This window comes from Chaetodon trifascialis, chromosome 11 (genome assembly GCF_039877785.1).
Source record: "Chaetodon trifascialis isolate fChaTrf1 chromosome 11, fChaTrf1.hap1, whole genome shotgun sequence".
NCBI lineage: Eukaryota > Metazoa > Chordata > Actinopteri > Chaetodontiformes > Chaetodontidae > Chaetodon > Chaetodon trifascialis.
In genome coordinates this window covers 12004205-12027679 of record NC_092066.1, presented here as the reverse complement: position 1 = coordinate 12027679, position 23475 = coordinate 12004205, and the positions used below count along the sequence as shown (strand labels likewise).

The 23475-nt window shown below is 41.7% G+C and overlaps 2 protein-coding genes across 5 annotated transcripts; one reads left to right on the top strand and one right to left on the bottom strand.

Annotated features, from left to right (window-relative positions):
• Window positions 1–6214: 6214 nt before the first annotated feature.
• Window positions 6215–18931, bottom strand: ss18 (SS18 subunit of BAF chromatin remodeling complex). 4 transcript variants are annotated; one of them, XM_070973512.1, is made up of 11 exons: window positions 18731–18926; window positions 18198–18274; window positions 18019–18103; window positions 16661–16817; window positions 14672–14902; window positions 14332–14502; window positions 13938–14015; window positions 11331–11453; window positions 9569–9699; window positions 9073–9135; window positions 6215–8314 (listed from the first exon to the last, which is right to left on the bottom strand). In XM_070973512.1, exons 1-10 carry the CDS (start codon window positions 18797–18799, stop codon window positions 9118–9120), a joined length of 1140 nt encoding a protein of 379 aa, XP_070829613.1. In that variant the 5' UTR covers window positions 18800–18926; the 3' UTR covers window positions 6215–8314; window positions 9073–9117. The 4 variants fall into 4 exon arrangements, with proteins under 4 accessions (XP_070829613.1, XP_070829616.1, XP_070829612.1 ...); XM_070973515.1 differs by lacking the exon at window positions 13938–14015 and having other exon boundaries at window positions 18731–18931; XM_070973511.1 differs by lacking the exon at window positions 9073–9135 and having other exon boundaries at window positions 18731–18925.
• A 491-nt stretch (window positions 18932–19422) lies between these two features.
• psma8 (proteasome 20S subunit alpha 8) lies at window positions 19423–23475 on the top strand. Its single transcript, XM_070974974.1, has 7 exons — window positions 19423–19626; window positions 20749–20875; window positions 21078–21202; window positions 21401–21523; window positions 21647–21766; window positions 22825–22887; window positions 22976–23475. The coding sequence occupies exons 1-7, from the start codon at window positions 19525–19527 to the stop codon at window positions 23069–23071; spliced, it is 756 nt and encodes a 251-aa protein (XP_070831075.1). The 5' UTR covers window positions 19423–19524; the 3' UTR covers window positions 23072–23475.

The following is a 23475-nucleotide window of genomic DNA, read 5'->3' as shown; positions in this document are numbered from 1 at the left end:
GTTGTAATGGGGTTTTTTCCACAGGAGACATTTTGACATGTCACAGTAGAAAAAGCATGGGTGTAATTAATAAAATTAATGAAGCTGAATTCCATTTAGCTGCTTCAGTTGTTATGACTTAGACACTTGAACTGAACAGTCAGTGTTAAATTTGTAATGATAACATTTTCATGAAATCAAACTCAGTTTTTTATGGTAGGCGTTTCAGGAATAGCCATTCAATGTAATTACACTCTGTGATCGCCTTTCATTATACTACTTTACATTGAGTCCGCCATTCCCATGCCGGATTCAGATTACCACACAAGGGATTCATAGGAAACAATGCAACATGTCCGCCTCGCCATCACTGTTCACTTTTCCACCACTGCATCAGTTATGTGAAGTCACTGCTACTGCAGTTACAGCATTTCCTACAAGTGCTTCACATTAAAAGCTTCCAATGGGACAGACACAGGGTGGCTTTTATTGTGAAGCAACAACAGGAAATGCAGTGCTTGTCCCTGATATTTAGGGCTGATGATGATTGTTTGTTGAAAAAGGGTCTACAAAAGAAGGAAACATAGTTTCTGCTGTATTTCTGTGAGCAAAATCAAGTTACCACCAGCCTTCACCAAATCAACCAGGGCAGAAATCTTGAGGATTATATCATTGTTTGCAGGGCCTGTGCTTTTCCTTCTCTGACCAGTCAAAATGTCTGTTGTGAAAATGCACAGATTCAACTATATATCACCAGCTAAGCTCACGGTTCATAAAAATGCAGAATTACATGAAGGCCTTCAGAGACTTATAATTCCACATATCCTTGTGTGTTATTGAAGCTACCCCAAACAGTCCTACAGGTCCTTTGATATTTGCCTCTTAGTTTCACAAGTCTTAAATACCATTTTCCCAGTTTCCGACTCAATACCCAGTGTTGCATCAAATATCTGTTCAACTTTTTCCTCCATCTTTTTTTTTTGTACTACTCCCCACTCTTACCATTGTATTGTTCGACCTTGAGTGAGATGCTGTCAGGCGCTTTTTAGAACATAAGCGTTGCAGTTTCCCATAATCCACTGGGAGTGTTGAGGTGAGAGCTGTGGCCCAGTAGCACTCTGAGTGGCTGGCATCGGATCAAAAGCAAACGAGGTTCCTGAGCTCATTCCAATTATAACAGCACACACTATCAACTACAAATACAAACAGCACGTAAGTGATAGCGCTGGTGGCCTGGAGGACTGCTGCCAGAGAGCAGGCAGCATGCTAATCAGGATACCTCTTGCCATGGGCTATTTAGGGAATAGCCTCTTATCCCACCAATTCCCCATGCCTTAGCCAGGGAAACGAAAGAGAAAAAGGGGAGTGAATTCCCTGAGTGTACAATCCAAGGACAAAGTATTAGAAAATGGATCTTTATCTTTGCTCTCGGCCAATATCCATATTAATTACAAAAAAACATTGCATATGTACTGAATAAAATATAAAGAGAATTTGTCAAACACATACAGCTACAAATTATGACCACCCTCTATAATTGCCGTTTCTTATGATATTAATTTAATCATCAAACAAAGGTAAAATCATGTTGGAAAAAGGAAAATGTTACCCTGATTTTCTTCACAAAGAATTTAATTGTCTTCATATTTCAAGCAAATCTCACATCGGCTTTTGTTGGCTTCACTAAGCTGGCATCACACACTCCACCCTACGGTTTAACCTTTGCAAAAGCAGGATGTGGAAAAACAAGATCCTCCGTCATTTGCACATCACCTCACACTGTTTATTGCAATTAGTCTGATTATTCATAACAACGTCTTCCCAAGCATCCCATTGTAGTCGGCCAATCCAGGAAAGTGATTTATATCCGGCTGACTGTCATGGGGGAAGGAAGTGAGATGTTTGGAGCAGCTCTGTGGTAACATGCACGCTCCCCCACTTGCACGGACAACCCCTCAGAGTTTGGCAACTCTCCAGAGCCATGCAGGGGCGGCGGAGTACAGCGGGAGCCTGAGAGAGAAGCACACATTGTGCACCGCGGGACCCCACCAGCCCCGGCCTGAAGGCACAACTCTCAAGGACATGGAGAACTGGGGCAGAGAACTTCCAGGCTTCCCACTGGTAGGGCAGGCTGAGAAAAAAGAGGCAAAGTTTCCAAAGTGTCTCTGTCTGCTTGAGCGTAGCTGGTGAATTGTGTTGTTAGGAGAGATACATGGATTCTCTTGATCATTAAACACTAATCATGCAAATGTTTCTTAAGCACAGAACTCTCTGCTATGCTGTGAGTGTGTGACATTTAAACGTGGAACAGGGGTGAAATGAAACTAGAAAATTCATACTTGGATTATATGTTGTGCCAAAAGAAGAATGAAGGTGTGTTGTAGTCAGGGAGATATGATTATTAGAAAAAACAGGGCTTTACTAAAAGTATGTCTGTGCACGTAGATGCACATAACTGTGTTTGTGTTTCCTTCTGTGTATCCAGAGTCTGATCTCCTAGTCAAATATAATTAGTGACTTGTATGACACCACAGCAAGTGATACATTTGAATCAATGGCTCAAACACCCTCATGATGCCATGGAGGGAAGTGCAATTCTAGGTTTTGCAGACAAATAAAAATGTAATCTGAAAATGGAAATTACAGCTTACTGTCACACTAAATCTAAGAGTTCTGTTATGCAACATTTCCAAAAAGACGATTGCGGTGTGCTGTTGAGCGAAACTGTATTGAAAATCATCACTGAAAAACATTTGAATACTCCCCCTGGATATTTCTGTGAAAGATGACAAAAATTATGTACATTCTGGTTTTTGAATATAAAATCATACAGAAGAGGCAAAGCCTTCAGCACCGCTGGAAGAAGCATTGGAAGCAGCAACCCTTTCCCTCATTGTCCTTCCAGTCAGGAGATCAGGTTTACTGTGGGTCAGCCCCCTCTCTCTCTACATCAGGGGGAAGGAACCACACTGATCTGAGATGGAGTACCCCCAACCAAACCTTACCACATCGACCCATGCCACCATCCTGGGCCTCTAATGGAAGTCCTGGGCATCCAGACGCCTCCCCCGCTCCGACATGGACGTCAAGTAGCGCTCTACTCATCATTGGAAGCAGCAGGCTTCATAGCCCTCCTTTTCTCTCCCTGGGACTGGCTTTTTGGGAACATTGCAGGCAGATGTGTCCAGATGAGCACGTTCTAATTTGTGGGCCCAGGTTAATGCTCCGTTGGAGGCCCCAGACGATCAATAGCTTTATTTCCCTAAAACGCTGGCATGGTGAGAACCAGCTCACGGGGTGCTTTTAATACCGCCACAGTTCCAGTGATGACTAGGCTGTATTGATTGTGCCCATGTGGAACTACGTGCGCCTTCTGGGGAAGGATCTATTTGTGTCACCCTGGGCTGGGATGGGGGCTCCACTGGAGGAGTAGAGAGCTCAGCCAATGGAGGATGCCAAAAACATCAAAACAGCCATGTTTACAGATTACCCAAAGGGAAAGCAAATTACAGCAATTATGCAGGCTGTGGGAATACTGATATCAGCATACCTGCTATTTCACCCAGAGACTACTTTTATGAGGCTAGAACACATACAAAACAGCACACTCAATTTGATTTGATGGCTAAACCCTCAACAAACGATGGGATTTAAACAAAGCACTGCACATCAGATGCATGCAAAACAATGTCTTTCTAGGGGATCGCCCTGTTTGTGTATGTCAGGTCCAAAAAATCTTTTCGGTTGTTTTGAAACTAGATATAATAGCATAGACAAATATCTGTAAGGCAAGTATGTATCTGGCAGGCGCAGCAATGAACATGTAATATTGAACATTGTCTCTACCATATTTTTTTTCCCAAACAATGGCAATTAATCATTCTTTGTAAACAGTGCAAATTGCTTTACAGAAAACTCATTTAGCCTTGCAGCATTTATCTCATATATCAGCGCAGAGACAACATACAGAGGAGCCTTATCCAAATCACGGGCCTTTGTTTGCAGCTGTCGTGACATATTCATGACTGGGGCCATAATAGTCAGATTCCTGTTATATCCCCCAGGGAGAGCAGAGAGAATGGTGTCACATCCAATTACTGCGGCACACTGTAGAGGTAAATCAAAACTCGTGCCATGAACTCTAGAATCTATGGTGCGCGCGCGCACACACACACACACACACGCACACACATGAACACGCACACGCCGCATGAGCAAAGCGAGACAACAGTTATATCAACATTGATAGAATATTGGAAAACACATTCTCCTGGTAACTTGGAGGTCGTGTATGGATTACACAGGGAAATAGGATTGGCTGGAGGCTGTTGGCTGCCGTCCTCTCAAAACATAAATTGACATACATAAGATCTAGGAGCAAGTGAGAGAGATTTTACAATTATGGATCTGCTCGCCAGCGTGCAGAAATTGAAAGTGCAGATGAGGACGATGATACGCCTGTTGGAGGAGGAGGAACAATCGGGTCACCGAGTTCACCCACACCTTCTCCTCAGCACCAATAAGATGCGTTTCTGCCAAGTGAAATTAATGCCTTTGTCTTCTCCTCCACAGTAGTCTTTGGGAGGCCTGGTGGTTTGGTGGTTGGAGGGTATCTCAGCAGTGCATAGCCCAGTTTCACCCTGGAGCGGTGCAAAGCTCCTGCCCAATAAAACAGGCTGCATCCCCAGGGCCCCTCCCTCAAGCCTCCAGTCAGCGCTTGTTTTTGCACCATTTATTTAGTGTGACACATCTCCAATTAAACTGTGGAGGCTGCTGCATTCCCCCCATAACTACCTCTTATACCTCCCCATAGACTTTCTGTCACACTGAGAGTGTGGGTATGAGAGAGTGAAAGGGAGAGTTAGTGTGTGTGTGTGTGTGTGTGTGTGTGTGTGTGTGTGTGTGTGTGTGTGTGTGTGTGTGTGTGTGGGTGTGTGAGAGAGAGAGAGAGAGAGAGAGAGAGAGAGAGAGAGAGAGAGAGAGAGAGAGAGAGAGAGAGAGAGATCACATCTTGCCTGCCAGCTATGATCACAATGTCATTTTCCCCTCAGTGGTTAGGAGCCTCCTCTGAAAGGTGCCCTGAATTATAATTATCAAAATATTGAACAAGATAATCATCCTCTTAAATGATGCTGCCACTCCACTATTTGCCTCACCATCACAGAACATGCATGGAGCAATCCTCCCCTGTAAGCTTTCTTAATAACTCATTTAGAACTACACAGCAAAGGACATCTTTTGTGCAAGACTACACTTGTATTAGAGTTACGTAAGCTAGACATTAAGAAACTATCCAGAAATTCCAGAACTCCTCCACTGCCTCACCTCTAGTTACGTGTCCATCCACCTAAATTTGGGAGTGTTTAAAGGAGATCTTGCATAGGAGGCAAGAGTCTCCTTGCCGCCTCTTCATCCTCCCCCAACGGCCCCAGACACAGTCACAGGAGGAGTGACTTTGTCCGACCCCAATACCGTCTGCAAGAGCACAGCTGAGGGCAGCAGCTGCCAGGGAGGACTGGTGGGGGAGCGCCCAAAACGCCAGCTCTGCCAAGCGGAGGGGCCGGGGGGAGCCCCAGTGGCAGCTGGGAAGGGTGGGGCGGCCAGCTGTGGAGCAGCAGGATGGTGGGGTGACTAGGAGATGCCACTAAACCTGAGCGGGGATACACAAGCGCACGCACAAATTTTATACATAGGCACATTCAGAAAGTTCACACTTCCCCTCTTTTCTTAAAGCCCGTCTGCTGCACTCAGCCACGTTTACACACACACACTCGCATACAAACACTCATCATCGGCACCGGGGCAGCCCAGGCAGTCTGTGGCCCTCTTAACACCAGCACCACTCTCCCATCACGTGCTTCGGCCACACATCTGGTGTACCATCTGTATCACTCCCCCCAATGTGACAGGTAGTCCCTCTCCCTCTCTGGAGGGAGCAGAAGGGGAAAGAGGGACACGGAAGGTAATTTTGGGTGTAAATGTGCTCTGGACCTCTCTGGATGCATCTGGACAAAGCAGACATGCTGCTGAGCGGTGCAGGGTCATTATCAGTTGGAAACTGATTACCAATCGCAGATGAAGACAAAACAATTATATCAAACTGTCACATTATGACGGCACCAATAGTGCACATCTTGTTTATGTTGTGGCCGGGATGAATGACTTTGCACTTGGCGTATTAATTAACTGCATATCAATAAAAAGGTCAAATGCTATAAATAACACAAGTCAAAAATATATTAAAGATTCTTCCAATTTATTGTAATGTACAGTTATACATTGCCATGACACAAATGTGACCACTTGGATGGGGTGCAGAATGCAAAATATTAAAACAGCCATATAAACAATATCTGAGGACAATGAATCCCTCTTCTTTATGCCACTGTACATATGGGATCAATAAAGTATGCACCATAAAACGGATATCAAGCCAGTGATATAAAACTGCACAACCAGTCGTTACTGTGAAATTAAGGAATCCATCTCAGAACATTATTTTCACATCTTATGTTACATATTTGACAGTAACTTTATTATTCACACACAACACTATTTGAATGACATCAACTTAGACGTTTATTCAAAGGGGGAAGGGGATTCCAGCATCGGCAAGACTAACAAAACAAAGTACAGTCAGAAAAATGCAGTTTGACTTTTCCCACATCGCATCAGCCCTGTTTTAGCCTCTCTTCACTGGTTAGCAGTCAGTTTCAGGAATTGATTTAAAGATTTTACTGATCACCTTTAAAGCACTTCACGGTTCAGCTCTCAGCTGCATGAGTGAATTGCTGCTCCCCTATGAGCCAAGGTGCATCCTCAGATCTTCAGGCGGGGCACTGCTGGCTGTTCCTGAGTCCCGGCTCAAGACTGAAGACGAGCAGGTTTTTGCAGTCAAGGCCCCTCAGCTCAGAAACTCCCCACCCTGAGGATCTGCGGCTCGCTGAATCAGTGACATCTTTTCTATCACTTCTCAAAACATCTTTTTTTTTTTTTTTAAAAGCCTGCAACAAATCTCTTGTTTTATCTTTAATGTTGGGGTTTTATTCCATTTTATTTCAAATGCTTGATCTTATTTGCCTTAGTCCTGAAGTGTTTTAATCCTGGTTCAACCATGTAAAGCACTTCCTCTGTTTTGAAAAGTGCTGCATAAATCAAGTTTATTGTCATTCACCAATTTGCAGTCAATGGACAAGACTGAGAAGCTTGTATAGAGAAAAAAAAAAAAAAAGGCTCCAGAAAGCATTAACTTACAATTTGCAGTGGCATCTGCTACATTTCACCTCTTTGGCCACATATGTCAAATAAAGGCCAATGGCCATTACTTGGTCATGTGGTAAAAAAAACCCAATGCATTCATGATGATAATTTGGTGTATATTTTCACTGACCTAAATACACAGCTTTTAACACAGAATACAGCGATTTGCTTCATGTGTTTACAGACATCACACATTTTCTAATTCCAGGTGTGCTGTTTGAATTTGTCCTTCAAGGAATAATCTGTGCATGTCCATTCATTTTACATTTCCACACAAACAATTCATACGGTGTCCATGTCGCTGAAGTAGCAGATCCAATTGAATAGTCATACAAGTCAACACAACAAAGAAATAAAAAAACAAAATGTGCTGGATGGGATCATCGTTAAAGATCAGTTTAAAAAAACAAAACAAAAAAACATCGACACGTACACTTCATGAAATAAACAACACAGCTTTAGTACTAGTTTCCAATGTCTTATACAAAGTTAGCTTGATCTAAAAAGCATAAAATATATTTTTACATCATCACACACATCAAGACATGTACCATGGCCTAGCGGGAAATTCGTCTGGTGCATCATTTCAAGCCCCACACATTTCCCTACTGCTGGCATTATTGCTTCTTATGAACAAGGAGCTGAGGGATAAAGAAACAATGCACCACAGTAGATTGAAACTGTACATTTAAATCATCTCTGATATCCAAAATTTTGTTAGCCTGTTTCACAATCTGCAATGCTAAAGGATAAGGCAGTTTCCATTTTTAAGGCATTGCTGCTTTGAGACATACTGGACCAGAGAGTGAGTCATGGACTTTGACATTATCGAGTCAATGTACATGATAAACAGAACACATTTTAGAGGCAAGGATAAGAGCCCAAAGAGAGGGGGAAACGTATCTTGTAGTTTTTGAGTGTTGTACGTTCATGTCTGAGAGATTCTCAGTGAGCTACAACCATCATTTAAGTCTGCTTAGCAGTTGACCAGGGGTCAAGGCTCAGACAGAGATCAGAGCAGAGCTGTGTAGGTTGCTGTGACCATCTCTCATTGCTGGTAATTTCCATACTGGCCCTGTGGAGAGAAATGTGACAGAGTTGTGTTACTGCCCTTCTGAAAAACGGAGTGTAAGAACTTACATTCACAAATCTCAATAGGGTGCAAACAAACATCTGTGGTTTCAACCATATCCTACTGCAAACCATGATTAATGACTGCATTTGCTGGTATTGACCAGCAGGTGGCAGCATGGCCTCACAACTTGTGAGCTCTAAATTCTAACTTGATACCTCAGGTTTCGGCAGCAGCATGGCTGAGGACGATACTCTTTATTAAATAGTGGACACTAGTTTCAAGTGAGACAAATTCAGTGCAAGAACAGTAGTAGTTGATGCATTTCTAAACAGGGGTCGAAATATGTGTTTTGCACTAATAGAAAATACCATGGAGGCAAATTTGGTTTGACATTGTGATATACATGACATTTCAATTCAAATATATGAGTGTTATCATAAGCGCAATAGTCATCCAAACCAGTGTTGTAAATTGCAGAGATTAAGGCTACAGCCAAAGCATGAAGCTTGTGGCTGTCTCACTGCAGACTAAGCATGCTGTGTTTCTGGACCTCATGACTTACAATTCGACCCCTGGTTAATAACAAAATAAAAGAGCACAAAAAAAAGAAAAAGAAAAGAAAAAGCTCAAGAAAGAAAAAGAGAAAGATGGGAGAAAGATAAAGACAAAAAGAGAGACAGAAGAAACATAAATGCAAAATTAAGTCTAGGTGGTCAAAAGTCTAGATTGGACGTTGAGGTCTTCACAGCAACCATTACCTTTGCTTCTTACAGAGCTAGTCAGGGGTTCAAATCCCTGGGTCTTTATTTCCTCATGTGCCCCTGAATATTCAAAGATAAAGATATCAAAGTGTAGCTGTGGTCCCCACATAAGACCAAAGGAAATACAGGGCAACACATAGATCTCCCTTTAAACACTAGAGCAGTCTGCATCAAGTTTAAGGAAGAATCCTCTTAAAGCCCTCATATTTCACTGAATTGGCATTCCATATTAGCCAGGACATATCATTCAAATTAACAAGTAAAGACAACAGTAACACATACACACTTTTTGGATTTGATTTAACCCCAATATGATGACAGCATGCACAACATATTACCTCTTAACGTTTACATTGTAACTTCAGTCACATTGCTCTCTGGTCTCATTACACAAAATATACAACTAAGTCTGGCAATCAACATAATAAAGGGCAAACTATGACGAACTTATAAACAAGTCTCTGTGACTGTGAAGTGTTGTGGGTATACTCACCTGGTCGTAGCCATAGGGGCGTTGCTGCTGGCCCTGTGGGGGTCCAGGTTGAGGAGGGCGATAGGCCCCATACTGCTGGCCCTGCCCCTGAGGATAGTTAGGATACTGTCCTGGGGCACTTTGGGAAGGACCTACAGCAAAAATTGAGGACTCAACTTAAAACGATGTATGCTTGACAGAGTAAGCTTGAAACAATTACATCGAATAAGATATACAAGCACTGAATAACAGTCAAGCCCAACTCGATGACACACGATGGAAAGAGCAGCGCCTGCTTTGTCTTTTAACGCTGTGAACTTTTTGGTCTTATCACCTGCTTTGAAAGAGATGTGGCAATCAACCTCAGGTTTTGACTTAAACAAAGGAACACAGTGTGAACATGGCCCAAAGTTTTGCTCATTAACCGTTTCCTACATGTTACTGTGAGAACTCTAGGGAATCCCTGTTAGTTTACCATCACTAATGGGCAGCAATAAAAAAAATCTGATGGATGACAAAGAGAGGATGGTGGGTATGTCAGACCCATTTATTTAGGCTGCCTCCACAACGCCTGACTCAGTAATGAATGAGAATGAGTGAGTCAGGTTGGAGCCGGGTGGTGGTTCCCTAATGCAAGGAGACATCAAGGATTCTGTTGGTCTTCATTAGAGGAGCAGGCTTCATTAAAAAAAAAAGAGGGGAAAAAAAAAATCACTTCATCAGCCCCCGTACTCGGTAGCTATCTATGCAGGTGCTGCGAAGGACCAAGCAAAGCTTGACTGGGGCTGAAGTCAAATGAGGCCCACGCAGCATCGTTAGGCGCTCATAATGCCTTATGCTGTTGAGCATAACCTTGTGGGGGCCTGCGAGAGAAAGCATGTGTGTGTGCCAGATGGATCTCACCTCACAGCCTCTGCCTCTCCGCTAGCTCATTACGAACATGAGCTGTGGTTCAGACAGAGGGTGAGTGATGGAAAGTTCCACTGAAAATTGGGATGAGGAAGAAAAAGACCAAAGTGCTGCTACTGCGTGTGGTACATTTTAAAACATCCATTACTTTACACGCTTTGGTTAAATGGTTAAATCCCAAAGCCATGCGCTCATTGCTAATACCCTGAAATCAGAAAATACGGAAAATACGGAATAGGTACAAGTCAATTAAGTGTTCTAACTTAAGTCTTCCAGATTTGTATTAGCTTGCCTTTTCTGTCATGAGCTCCAAAGCAGAACAACTGCTGGGTGTAATCTTTCAACAAAGATCAAATGTTACACTATTTCCAGTAAAAAGTTACAAGCACTGAACTTACACTTGTTCTTCAATATGGATGTTTGCTAATCTTGGATATTTACACTGAACACTGCTTCACTATTTATCCAAAATGCTAAAAGGTGAGCTTAAAATTTATGGCTGACACGTCTACAAACACCTTGCCCAGTTTCTGTAGTCATCAGCCAAAGCACCTCTCCGACTCCCTCAGACCAGCATGTCGTATCAAACAGAAGCACTGGGAGAAATGCTAATGTGGTGCCAACCACCACTACTGATTAAATTTCTCTTCCACCAAGCTCCAATCCCCCAACCATTCATTAAGGCGGTCCTTTAATTCCTTGCTCTTGATGGTGTCTTGACATGCATCTGGCACAGTTACATGTCCAAGAGGCAATAACCATCGACTCACTCAGGAGGAATTATTATTCAACATTAAAAGAAGGTAGCCAAAGAGAGCTTACAGTGCCTCCTACAGGACAAATATGAGCCCCTGTTTTAGGAAAGGTAACTCACCATAGGCCTGCTGCTGTGGTGGGTAGCCCTGTTGACCCGGGTACTGCTGTTGAGGCGGGTAGCCCTGCTGCTGGGGAGGGCCTTGCTGGTATGCTTCCTGCTGCTGGCCATACTGGGCATTACCTTCAGGGGGCAACAGCAAGCAATGTGAGCAACATTTTGACAAATACAGCATAACAGCAAATCAGGCAGGTAGACATTGAATAAGGATTTTTTTTCTGTGCTATTAATTAAGGAATCAATTTTCCACCTGGAGAGTGCTGTTAAGATTCACCTGCAATCAACACCTTAGCTGACAGACACAGCCATTAAAAACACAACAGCACTGTGTATCAAGATACTGTTATACACTATCTAATAGTAAATGATACAATAGTGGAGCAGTGAAAAACTTCAAGAGTAAAGAAAGGATCAAGAATCAAGTCCTGTATAAATCTGAGCTGGAGGAGATACTGAGTGTTCAGATTTTCAATTTCTAGGTATTATTCTATACTCTACGAACACAAATGGTAGCTTAAAAGGCATCCATATGTACAAAATAAGAAAATAAATAATAACAAAACAATGTCAGCATCGTCATGACCACACATTAAAGGAAGGTGTGAAGATCTCCTCCATGATAGCAGTGTTGTGAGGGATTCTCATGGGGCCTAACAACGCCTTGATCAGATATGGTGGAGGCAAACTCTGGCTTAATACCTTCAATTTATGTGTGTAATACCTGGCATTTTAAAAATCCGAGAACCTCGGATAAGATGAATGTTTTAAGAGGTCATATTTTTTATGTTCTTCAAAATGGCTGGATTTTACTTGAAAAAAGGAAAAGACAAGTGTTTGAAAGGTCAAAAGGAAAATAGTGCAGTCAGTAGAGAAAACAAAACAAAAACAAACAACATTAAGTCGATGTTAATTGGACAAAGAAAGAAAAGGAGTTGTTTATTACGAAATACACATGGAAAATCTGCAGTCCGGCTTCTCCCTGCCTGTCTAACTCAAAGATGGGCCGGCTTGGCATTATAGGCTGCCAAAACTATTGTGCCTTTTAACAGCAGCTGGTTTGCCCCTTCATCATGCGTACGCACATTGTGTGTAAAGTGTGAAGGCAACGGGGAAATTTCAGAATTTCACAAGATCACGGCACGCCATGAAAGTTAGCTTAAATTAAAGGAGTAAATAGGACTGGAATGTCAAACCTCAGTAGCCTACATTTTGATCTTTTTACAGAGTAGAAATTTGTTTAAGTTTTGAGTTTGATATTCAACAAAACATTTAGCTCCAGCAGCATCTTCTTACTCTGTTCTACTTTGCACATGCTCTGCAGTTCAGGCTTTGCTATTGGTCCATGGCCGAGACTGGATGTGCCCACAGCCGCTTGTCAGGCAGGATGCAACGTTTTCTTGCACGTACTCCAGTGAAGTGACATTCAAGTAAGCGCTACTTTCACCCAGCATTGACAGAAAGGGGCTGGTTAGCCAACTTAGCCAACAGTTACTTAGGGACCATCAATAAATGATTGTTTCATTGAGATAAAGCCAAAGCTCTTTTTAATACCCTCCTGCTGACTTGCCCATATTAGTGAAAATTCTGATTTAAAAAATGAATCTGAAAGTGGTCTCATGTGGCTCACTCGTTTTGATTGCTCTAACTAAGTTATTCTACATAAATATTTGAATAGAAACTAACTGCGGTTTTTCAATGGCTTCTATGTCATGTGACCCAGGGACAAACGAATACAGAAACTGTAATACTACACTGGACTTTTTTTTTTAGATATGTTATTAATATTTAGCATTTTTCTAATGGCTTCCATGTTCTGTGTCCCATCTGTTGGTGTCTGTTCACTGGTCACACTGGAAGGCTCTTTTTCTTCATCATTCTTGTCGTCACTTTTAGAGAGTGAAAGAATGTTCAGGCTCTGTGCCCTTTTCTTTGTCTGCCCTCAAGTTGGTAAGCAAAAAGGGAAATCATGATTATTTTTTTTTTCCCACTTGAGCGCACGGCACACTTAAGGTACACATGCAAACTGTGTAAGTCATGAACGCTTGCATGTTCTCCAGCCTTTGCCACTGTTGTCTGAAAAAGAAATCCAGGGAAAAGTCTGGCAGTGTCTCACGTGTTGTATTTAGAGGGCAATGCAGTGATAACATATTTCTCACAAACGGTGGTTTATAAGTCGCTAGAGCTGCTCTCCTGCTAATGACAAGGACTTCACTGTCCAATAGTGCCCGTGCACAAAATCTGTATATGTACAAAGAATGGCAGTCTGCTTCTCGTCAGTGGAGATTGGCACATTGAGAAGCACTAACAGAATATGAATACTGCCAACGGCTGAGGGGGGCGGGGTGACATTACAAGACTGGGTAGGTGCTAGCTTATCCATGGACTGCAGCACCTTTTGAATAAGGTGCACCCTGGCATGTGGCCTCAAAATTGGATGCCCTATTTTATCTTTGTTAGAGCCCAAAGTCACTTTGATTTCCCAGAAAATAATGAAGAAACTGAAATATTGGTTTTTGTCACAGTCTCTTGGCATCATTTGTGTTTTAACACAACTCCTGGGTTTGTTTTTTGGTTGATTTTCTCCAAGTGACTGCAGGGTTCTCCTACCTTCTGAGGCTCCCTGTCCTGCGTGACTGTACTGGTCCCCATAGTAGTCTTCCTGCCCTGGGTACTGCTGAGGGGGTCCTACATACACATACACACAACATACACACAAGTAGATTCAAGGTGTTGTTGGATCGGTTGTGTGAGGGGAGAGTAGAGAGGATGGATTCCTTGCCGCTAGTTCTTGTTAGAAAGCTTTCTTTTGGTCACTTGACTAATTTTATGATTGGAGGCTTTAGGTTACATGTTTAGTCATCAATGTGTCTGTGATCTAGAGAAGAGGGAATAGAGGAAACTGAGAAGAACAAGAGTAAGAAATGCAGAAGGGTGGGTTAGGGAGAAGAAAGACCAACACTCACGACTTGCACACTTAACAGACACACTCTGAGGGGTATACCTTGCTGTGGGGGTCTGTAAGGCGGCATTGGCCTCTGCCCCATGACATGGTTCCCTTGGTTCACCTGGCCCATCATGCCCATTGGGTTCTGCTGTCCTTGGTAGTGCTGTCCAGCACCACCAGGAGGCATGTTATACTGCTGGGAGGGAGGCTGCTGATGCATCATGGGGCCTATGGTACACCAACAAAGAGTTAACTCTCAAACTGCACTGCAGAAAACCCACACGTGCAGTGTATGGCTTATGGAGGTGAATGATGTGCAGCAACCACTAGTATGACAGGTGATTATGCACTTGAAATCAACACAGCCATGTGGAAACTAACAAATGAGTTATTTTACCTTGATTGGGCTGCATGTTCATGTTTGGCCGGGGCCCATAGTTTCCCATGGGCTGGCCCTGGGTCATGTTCATTTGGCTCTGCGCTGGTATGCCCTGGGAAGAAGGGACAGTGTGATTGTAACCACCCATCGAGCCATGGCTGCTGGGGGGCATATTCATAGAGCCACTGGGCATGTTCGGGGGCTGGTTGGGGCCTGGACCAGGACCTTGCATTGGCATGTGATTAGGCCCTGGAAAACAACAAGAGAGATAATTCATGACTCTGAAAATTGACATCAATATTTAGCACACGTGTGTAATTTCCATCACACTGCGATTTGAGCACTGTGCTACACTGTGAATAACTGTGATCTGAGGCTGTGCGTCTATACAACAGGAATGGCATGTGACAAATAAAACTACCTTGATGATGTATTAGAGGTCTGAGGTTTGCCCTAACTGTAAGTAACTGTAATTAATCTCCTCCACCTCTGTCTAACCAGTTCATTTGTGTTCGCATGTTCATTTCATTCAATCCTCTTTCTTATTTAAGGCTGATCTATCCACAAAAAGCTACTGAATCTCTCAAATTAAATGTAGACACATTTTTATCAAGTAAGGACCAAGTCAACCCTGTGGGTATAACACATACTAACACTGAAACTGATTTCATTACAGTTCCTGTAACATGGCAAATTGAGCAAATCTGAGAACATTGAGGTTCCCATCTGTTAAAAGAAAACTGTGAAGTTACAAGGGAAAAGGAACTCCAATGGATGGCAACGCTTCCTTTGTGAAGAGGCTACATAAGTGCTCTAAACTAGGTACAATCTTAAAGATGGTGCCGACTCTCTAGTCATCAAAATGACTAGACATGCTCAGCCTTTCAGATCTAAGCAGGAAGCATCATAAGCTTTCAAGTAATACCAAAATACTGTCAGTCAGACTGTACTGTATGTTCCCTCTTCTGAGGTTTAAATGAGAATCTTAAAACCAGGATGACACAGCATGCTGCAGCATGAGTGAAAATTACCATGCCAGTGGAAAAGCAACCCCACAGTGGCAACATCTTCTAGCTTTCTTACATGGTCCCCTCAACATTTACCCTTTAGAATTTGCAATCGTTGACTATGTTAACATGCACACTAATATTCCACCATTACCCAGATATGATACAGGTCATGTAAAAGTCATATTCTGTTTGGATATTCAGAATTTTAGGAGCATCTTTTAGACATGTATACAGCAACATCGGAAAATGCAGTCTGAACTGGGGTTTTTAAACCACAGCTTACAACTCACGGCCTCTTGCCTTTTTATGGTTAGCTCTGTGTGTTGCCTAGCCAGCAGTATGAAAGTGTAAGGCAGAGACACATTTACAAAAGAAAAGCCAACATTTCTTGTTACAGGGAGAAACAGAACCACTTTTAAACATTATGCAAGACTTGGATATCAATAGGTTTTTGGATATGCGCAAGTATCACAACGCTGACCACTTCAAGAAGGAGCAAATGACAGAGGGAGGCTGTGTTCATTAATTAATTCATTAATGCACAGCTGCATGTAAACAGGAATTTTAATGGAATATTCATTTTCATTAGCCACGTAAACAGCTTAGTAGACATATCGCCTTTTTAAGAATAAGAGCAAAATCGGCATATTTTTTTCGCATGTAAATTTAGTCACTGTGTGGTACAGCAATCAGTGCCTTTGAAGAAATACTATCTCAAACTAGCTCTATAATGAAATATATTTGCAAACACAGAAACTAACAAAGCCCACACTGAAACAAACCAGAAGAGGAGAGGATAACCATAATCAAACAGAGTAAAAGTCCAAGACCACCAGAGCTGGCAAATGGGTGACATCATCCTTCAGCAGAACGACCTCCCTCACAGTTCTGTGGTGTTGCTAGGCAACCCAAGTGAGACAGGGACTGAGGGAAAAGAAGGGGAAAGAAAAGAGAGAAATACGAGGGAGGGAAGTTGAGGGGGTGGGGGGTCACTTACCAGGCATCTGTCCATTCATCTGGTTCTGCATGTGTGGGGCTGGAGGGCCACCACTGACCATACCCTCAGAGGGCATGTTGTGACCATGAGGAGGCTGAGGGGGGGGTCCACTTTGGTTCATCCCACCAGGGCCCATGGGCATGTTTTGAGTGGGCGGCTGCAGGCGCACAACATAGACACAAAAACACACATCAGCTGGTGAGAAAACACATCTGAGCTTGAACCACTCAAAAGAACTCAAGAAGAAAGCGGATAAAAGGCAAGATCACTGTACAAAATAGTGTAACCAAGCATAACTGTGATGTACCTTAATCAGTAAAGGATAATGGTTTCTAAAAGACACTGTATGTAAAGATGGAAAATAAATAGCCCTGCAGCGTAATACATAGGCACATGATCACTGAACTGACTGCTGTCAATGAAGTTACAGCCTGTGACCATCGGTGATTAAAAAGAAAGACAATGCATTGAGATCTGATGAGCACAAATACATAACAAATATCACTAAATCAAGTAGTGAGTAAGTATCAATAAACACATATCACTATAATAATAACTTCAATCTGATGTATTGCAGCTTAACATATGATATGATGGGGTTACAGTTCCAAGAATAATGGGTTTCTCAGAAAACCCAAATACGTATCTCCTACAATAAGTCAATAGGTAACATTGGTCATTTAAGGAGTACTCCAGTGCATTTATATTGAATTTAGATAAAGTTGGTGGACATGACAGATTAAAAAAAATAATAACGGTCACATTTGTGCAGCAAAAGCCAATATGTTCAGTGACATCACTGGGGTCAATTTTTCAAACTATGGAAGGCTCCCCTGAGAACTGCATAAGGCATTATACAACAGCTGCACACGGGCTGAGTGGTACCCACTGCGACAAACAAACTGGTATTAATGTGTTTAAACGGGTTTCCTTTTAATTTAGTGGAGTTAGGCTGGATTTGACATGAATAAGAAAAAAATCATGACACTATAAATTTGCAATTACACTGTTAAGATTTCACACATTATTCAGCCTGGGAAATTATGAATTTGAACTGACACACCTGGCGGTCTATTAGTGTAACACTACCGTTTCTTAGTTAAATGTAATATTACACCGATATATCTACTCAGGATCGATTTTTTTTTATTATTTTTTTTTTTTTAAATATATGTGCCTTCAGCACTGTTTCAAATGATTTACCTGAACCAGTGCCCATGTGACCTGTATTGAACATGGGCTCACACAAAAGCTCAACACTAGCAGGTGGGCTCAACATTATCTTCTGAGGCAGAGAAGTCACACGGTTAGATACACAATTCACTCAATCAAAACAATCAGCAGGGACCGATACTCACCGCAGGGAGGAGAGACTGCATGTTCTGATTGGAGTCTGCTATCGTCGCCAGGTACACTAAATTCCTGTGCAGCATTTGTTGATACCTGTGCGGATGGGGAGTCATCAATACAGGCTTTGATTTAATGTGAACTTGAAATTACTGTAACGCGAAGGCAACGGGGTATTTTCATAACTTACTGTGAACATTCTGCTGTTTTTCCTTTACTCTGGAAGTCCATTATACACTGGATCAGCTGGTTGTTTTCGTCGAGTAACTGCAATAAGTAAAAGCAGAGATTTATATCATGTGTGATTAAAAGTAGTGCTGAGTGATTTGGTAGGGTTAGTCCTTTGCTTACTGATAGTCACTCTGCCCCAATTTGAAAACAATGATGAGAATGGGGGGCGTTTTGCTAAATGTGAGTGTGCGTTTCTAGCTAACAAAAGACGCGTCTCGCTAGCTAGCTGTCCTTAGCTAACAAAACGGCAGGCCTCCATTCATATGAAATACAATAATACGTTGGTTTGATATATCGACGTAAAAACCATCGTCTACACATGGCGCCCTGACTCCACAGAGGTTCGTATTCACCGCGCTTTGACCCTGCAAAAATGTTCCCGATCTATTCACTGTGAGACTTGGATGGGCACTGCTACATTGATTAGCTCAACGGCTAGCAGCGTCTGATGCCATTGCCTCCATTCTGAGTCGCGCTAAAAAGATGAATTACCTTTTGTATTCCAGCGGGTGTTATATCACCCTTCCCACGCTGCCTGTGAGGTGCAAACGCCACCGACATGGTGATACTCTATTAAATTAAAGCGAACTAGGACATATAAGTGAAAAGTAGCCAACACACTTAACAAATCGGTAGAACTCAGATCAAACAGTTCAGAATAGGATGCAATTTCGTAATGCAGTGGTCCGTTTTGGGGGGGGTTACAGCATGTTTGAAAGCGTAGTTGATCATCACTGTTAATTTCGATTAGACTCGGATGTGTGCTGTTACAATTAATTTCAGATTAAGTATATAATTTCAATAGATTTATTTAGGTGAATGAAAACAAACATATTTAGTCTAAATTGAATTACAATTTCACCTATTTTTCATATAATGGTACAGTCTAGATCTAGTCCAAAAGGCCACGGGAAATGGACCGCTCAACCAAAAGGGGAAACGAAGTCGGAGCTTTAATATATTTCTATAAAATATTAATAATACTAATGCAGGCATTTTGGGGCATTAGTTCTGACAAAATATTTAGTAGTTCTAGTTTCATGTGTTTGAATTACACTCTAATTTCACATTTTCCAACGATCAATTACTTAAATGAAATGACTAAATGAAATTTAGCATTTCATTATAAGGCCCCTATTTTTGGTATCGCCCGAGTTTAGAGGTCATGCGCAGGCGCAGTTTACAGCATACGGCAGTTATCCCACACTGAGCTGATACATGCTAACTAGCTGAATCATTGGTGGAAGTTTCTTCTTTTATTGTGATTCGACTGGTATTGCAGTGCAATGGCGGCAAGATATGACAGAGCTATTACTGTCTTTTCTCCCGATGGTCATCTTTTTCAAGTGGAGTATGCACAAGAAGCTGTAAAGAAAGGTTCCACGGCGGTAAGTCCTAAAATGAAACTAATGCTTAAGCTAACATTAGCACACGGCAGTTAGCCAACCAGCTAAGCTAGCGACCAGCAGACTCTCTTTACTCCTGTGTTTTGTCAGTTTTGTTTTTACCACAACAGGTTACACTCACGTGCTGTGAAAGTGTTTTGATTTTTTTACCACTTTGTTTCAATGCTGATCTGCAACTACCACGCATAATTCAATAAATGTTAACAAAATACTGAACATGTAAAGAGAGAATCACTAGCAAGCATTTTGTCGCTGTGTCACTGTCAGAGTAGTTTCAGTTTCAACGTGATAATGCCTCCTAACGCTAGTTCACTGAAACAACATTGTTTACGCGATCAGCAAAATTGAATTTTGCCCCCTAATTGCGCCAAACATTACATGATAGCAAAGATATAGGGTTATGTCTACATTATAATTCCCTTGTATTCACGGGGCGGTACCACAGTTGCACTAAAGTCGATGGTAGATGTGATAACTAACTAAGTTTGTTTTATACTCATTAAGCCACTGTAGTTGCAGCTACCTCAGCTACACTTCACTTCATTACAACTTCTGAAATAATAACTGTAAATTGGTAGATTCTATATGAAGTTCAGGAAAAATTAGCCAGCTAGCTAGCTGCTACATCGAACTTTAGAATTGCATCCAAGTCCTTGAATGCTGCGCTTGCCACCGTTAAACTGTCAAACCCCTAAAAAGTGAGGAACCTTAAGAGTAATTGTTAGGTAGTAATCTGATGAATAGCACACCAATTTTGATGAATAAACTTAGATGCAAGGCTGTATAGGAATGTAATAAGACTGTTGGATGTGCGTCCAAGCCATCAAAATAAGGATATTATTTCCACACACTTCTATTGTCAGCAAAGCGAGTAAATACTGTGGTTCTTCTTTACTGTTCAACTGATCAATTTGGTGTTGAAATTGATAAATTTAAACTGTCACAACAATCACTAAAGAGGATACTCTTGAGTCTGTTTGGGTACCTGAACACCTGAAGTTTGGGTACCTGAAGTTATGTGGGAAATTATACAGAGGGAACCAGAACCCCTCCCAGATGCCAAAGACGGCGTGGAATATAAAAAGATTATTTTTTTCTGTGCAGGTGGGAATCAGAGGTAAAGACATCGTTGTCCTTGGCGTTGAGAAGAAGTCTGTAGCAAAGCTGCAGGAGGAAAGGACTGTCCGTAAGATATGTGCCCTGGATGAGCATGTCTGCATGGCATTTGCAGGTACCTCAAACAACAGAACTTTTTCAGTAACTGAATAATACATTCATGATGTAACGTAACATAGTGGGCTAAGATCATTTGTCACTAACACCACATCATCACAGATATCTATACTTCATATTAGGCTTTTGTCACTTAAATTTGCTGTTGTACTTTATCTGTATGTTGCATAGCCACTTATCCTCTTTCACTGTTTTTAAAGGTCTGACAGCAGATGCCCGTATTGTGATAAATAGAGCTCGGGTTGAGTGCCAGAGCCACAGGCTAACTGTTGAGGACCCTGTCACAGTGGAATACATCACACGCTACATCGCAACGCTGAAACAGGTCCTTAACTCTCTTACTATACATTTATTGTTTACTGTTCATTTACTGAAAGGCATCTCTAAGATTTCACATTCATTGGACAAGAACATACGGTGTGTAATTTCAGTTTACTTCAGCTACTAATGTATCACAGAAAGTGAAACTAAAGATTTATAAGAATTGCCCCCTCATCATTCTGTGTATGCATCATATTTGTAGCGCTACACTCAGAGCAACGGACGCAGGCCTTTTGGCATCTCTGCATTAATTGTTGGCTTTGACTATGATGGGACTCCCAGGCTGTATCAGACAGACCCGTCAGGAACCTACCATGCCTGGAAGGTCAGTGAGTTTCCTCTTCGTACACGCCTTTGCTTTCTTTCTACACTTGTAAGAGAAGTATCCTGTGAGTATGAAATTGATTAATAATTGAATTTATGTTATTCCTGGAAAAAAAAAAATCAGGCTAACGCAATCGGCCGGAGCGCAAAAACGGTGAGAGAGTTCCTGGAGAAGAATTACACAGATGAAGCCATTGCTGGAGACAATGAGGCAATCAAGTTGGCTATCAAAGCTTTGCTCGAGGTAAGGTCAAATTTAGTCTTTGCGTTGACCCATTTGAATTTCCAGACCTTGTCATTAGCTGCATATATTGAAACTGAATAATCGCTAAATTGCTTCACAATAGGATTACCCCACTTCCATACAAATGTGTCTATTAAAGGCCTTTTTATACGAGGCGTGTCACAAATAATAAATGCGAAAAAGAAGAATTTTTTACACGTCAGAAGTATTTACATCACCACTGCGTGAATGAATACAGAGAGACCGTCTCTGATGTCCTTGGTTTCATTCCGCATCACATTGCGGTGCAGAATACACTAAATGTTGCATTTGAGAGGACCAAAAGTCAAGCTTTTATGTGCATTGTTACATTCAGAGATTATTTTTTTAAATGGCTTTAAATGAATACAACTTTTTTCCCTGAAATGTATCATTGTAAAGGATGACTGGTGATCCATTCCAGTTGGCACCACAGTTTTCATGTCTCCATTAGAGGCTATGAATGAATTTACACCTTTTCCCGTAATGGTTTCCTCTACTCCCGCCCCCCCTCCATGTTGATATCACCCGCTGCTGTCAGTACTTCTATGTGCGAAGCAATACTCAAACTGTTATTCCATATAAAATTATGATGATTTCAGTTTACCTCTTCAGTGAACATGCTTCTTCCTTCTCTCTTATTTCCAAAGCGCTGTTGATTGTTTCTTCATGGACATTTGGGAACAAATGCAGTGTATCATGTGATGCTGGTAGATGCTAGGCTCTGAGGAAAATGGAAAGTGATCCAGTTGTCTTTGCAACAGCAGCAAAGATAGTACAATAATACCATTTTGAAAAGCCAGGGAAGGTTTGAGAAGTGTCAGTTTCCACTTTAAGCTGTTAATCAACTGTTCAAGCAAATAGTTCATGAAGTAGTCACAGTAGTCGTGGACTCTTTTGCTGCACTTAATGCATTTAAATACCCTCAAAACATTGTCTCACAGCCTTTCAACATGTCCTCGAACCAGAGGTTACAGTAGTTTATACAGTATATGCTGATTTGCTGGGATTTGTCACTTAAAATATTTGTTTTGTTGCAGGTCGTCCAGTCAGGAGGGAAAAATATTGAACTTGCCGTGATCAGACGGAATCAGCCACTGAAGGTGATTTGCTGCAAATTATGTTTGGCTTGTGTGTCATTATTTACTTTATTTTGAAAGTTTAGTAATTGCTTTCGTTGGCCGTTTGCAGATTTTGGAATCCAAGGAAATTGAGACCCTGGTGGCTGAGATTGAGAAGGAAAAAGAGGAAGAGGCAGAGAAGAAGAAGCAGAAAAAGTCCACTTGAAGCAGTTAACTGAAAGTTTTTCCTTCATTGCACTTAGATTACATATTTGAGTTGCAGATATTAGACCAATTTAGAGGGTCGACTCCTCATTTATTACATTATAAAGAGCTAAATCATAACTTGAGATCTGTTGATGCTGTTTGCTTGTTTTGAACACTTGTCAGTGATACTGTACCATTTGCAAAGAATATCTATTTCCTGTACTTCCAGCTATTGAGTTGATTGATGTGTTAAAAGCACATGCATAGATCTCAAGTTAGGGTTTAGATCTTGAACTCTGCTTACAGGATGTTTTTATGTCATTCACCAAGCAGCTCTGTTGGTGATGAATCTCAAATGTTAAAATAAAACCGTTCAGAAACATTATGAAACTAAATACTCAATAAAAGCTGACTTGTTTGTAA

Coding starts and splice junctions, on each gene's coding strand:
- ss18 (XM_070973511.1), bottom strand. CDS start 18,799: ATGTCGGTGGCGTTTGCACCTCACAGGCAGCGTGGGAAGGGTGATATA. Junction 14,903..16,660: donor GATGAATGGACAGATGCCTG/GTAAGTGACCCC, acceptor GTTGTTTTCCAG/GGCCTAATCACATGCCAATG. Junction 11,454..13,937: donor AGGACAGGGAGCCTCAGAAG/GTAGGAGAACCC, acceptor TGCCCCCTGAAG/GTAATGCCCAGTATGGCCAG.
- psma8 (XM_070974974.1), top strand. CDS start 19,525: ATGGCGGCAAGATATGACAGAGCTATTACTGTCTTTTCTCCCGATGGT. Junction 20,876..21,077: donor TGTCTGCATGGCATTTGCAG/GTACCTCAAACA, acceptor CTGTTTTTAAAG/GTCTGACAGCAGATGCCCGT. Junction 21,524..21,646: donor GAACCTACCATGCCTGGAAG/GTCAGTGAGTTT, acceptor AAAAAAAATCAG/GCTAACGCAATCGGCCGGAG.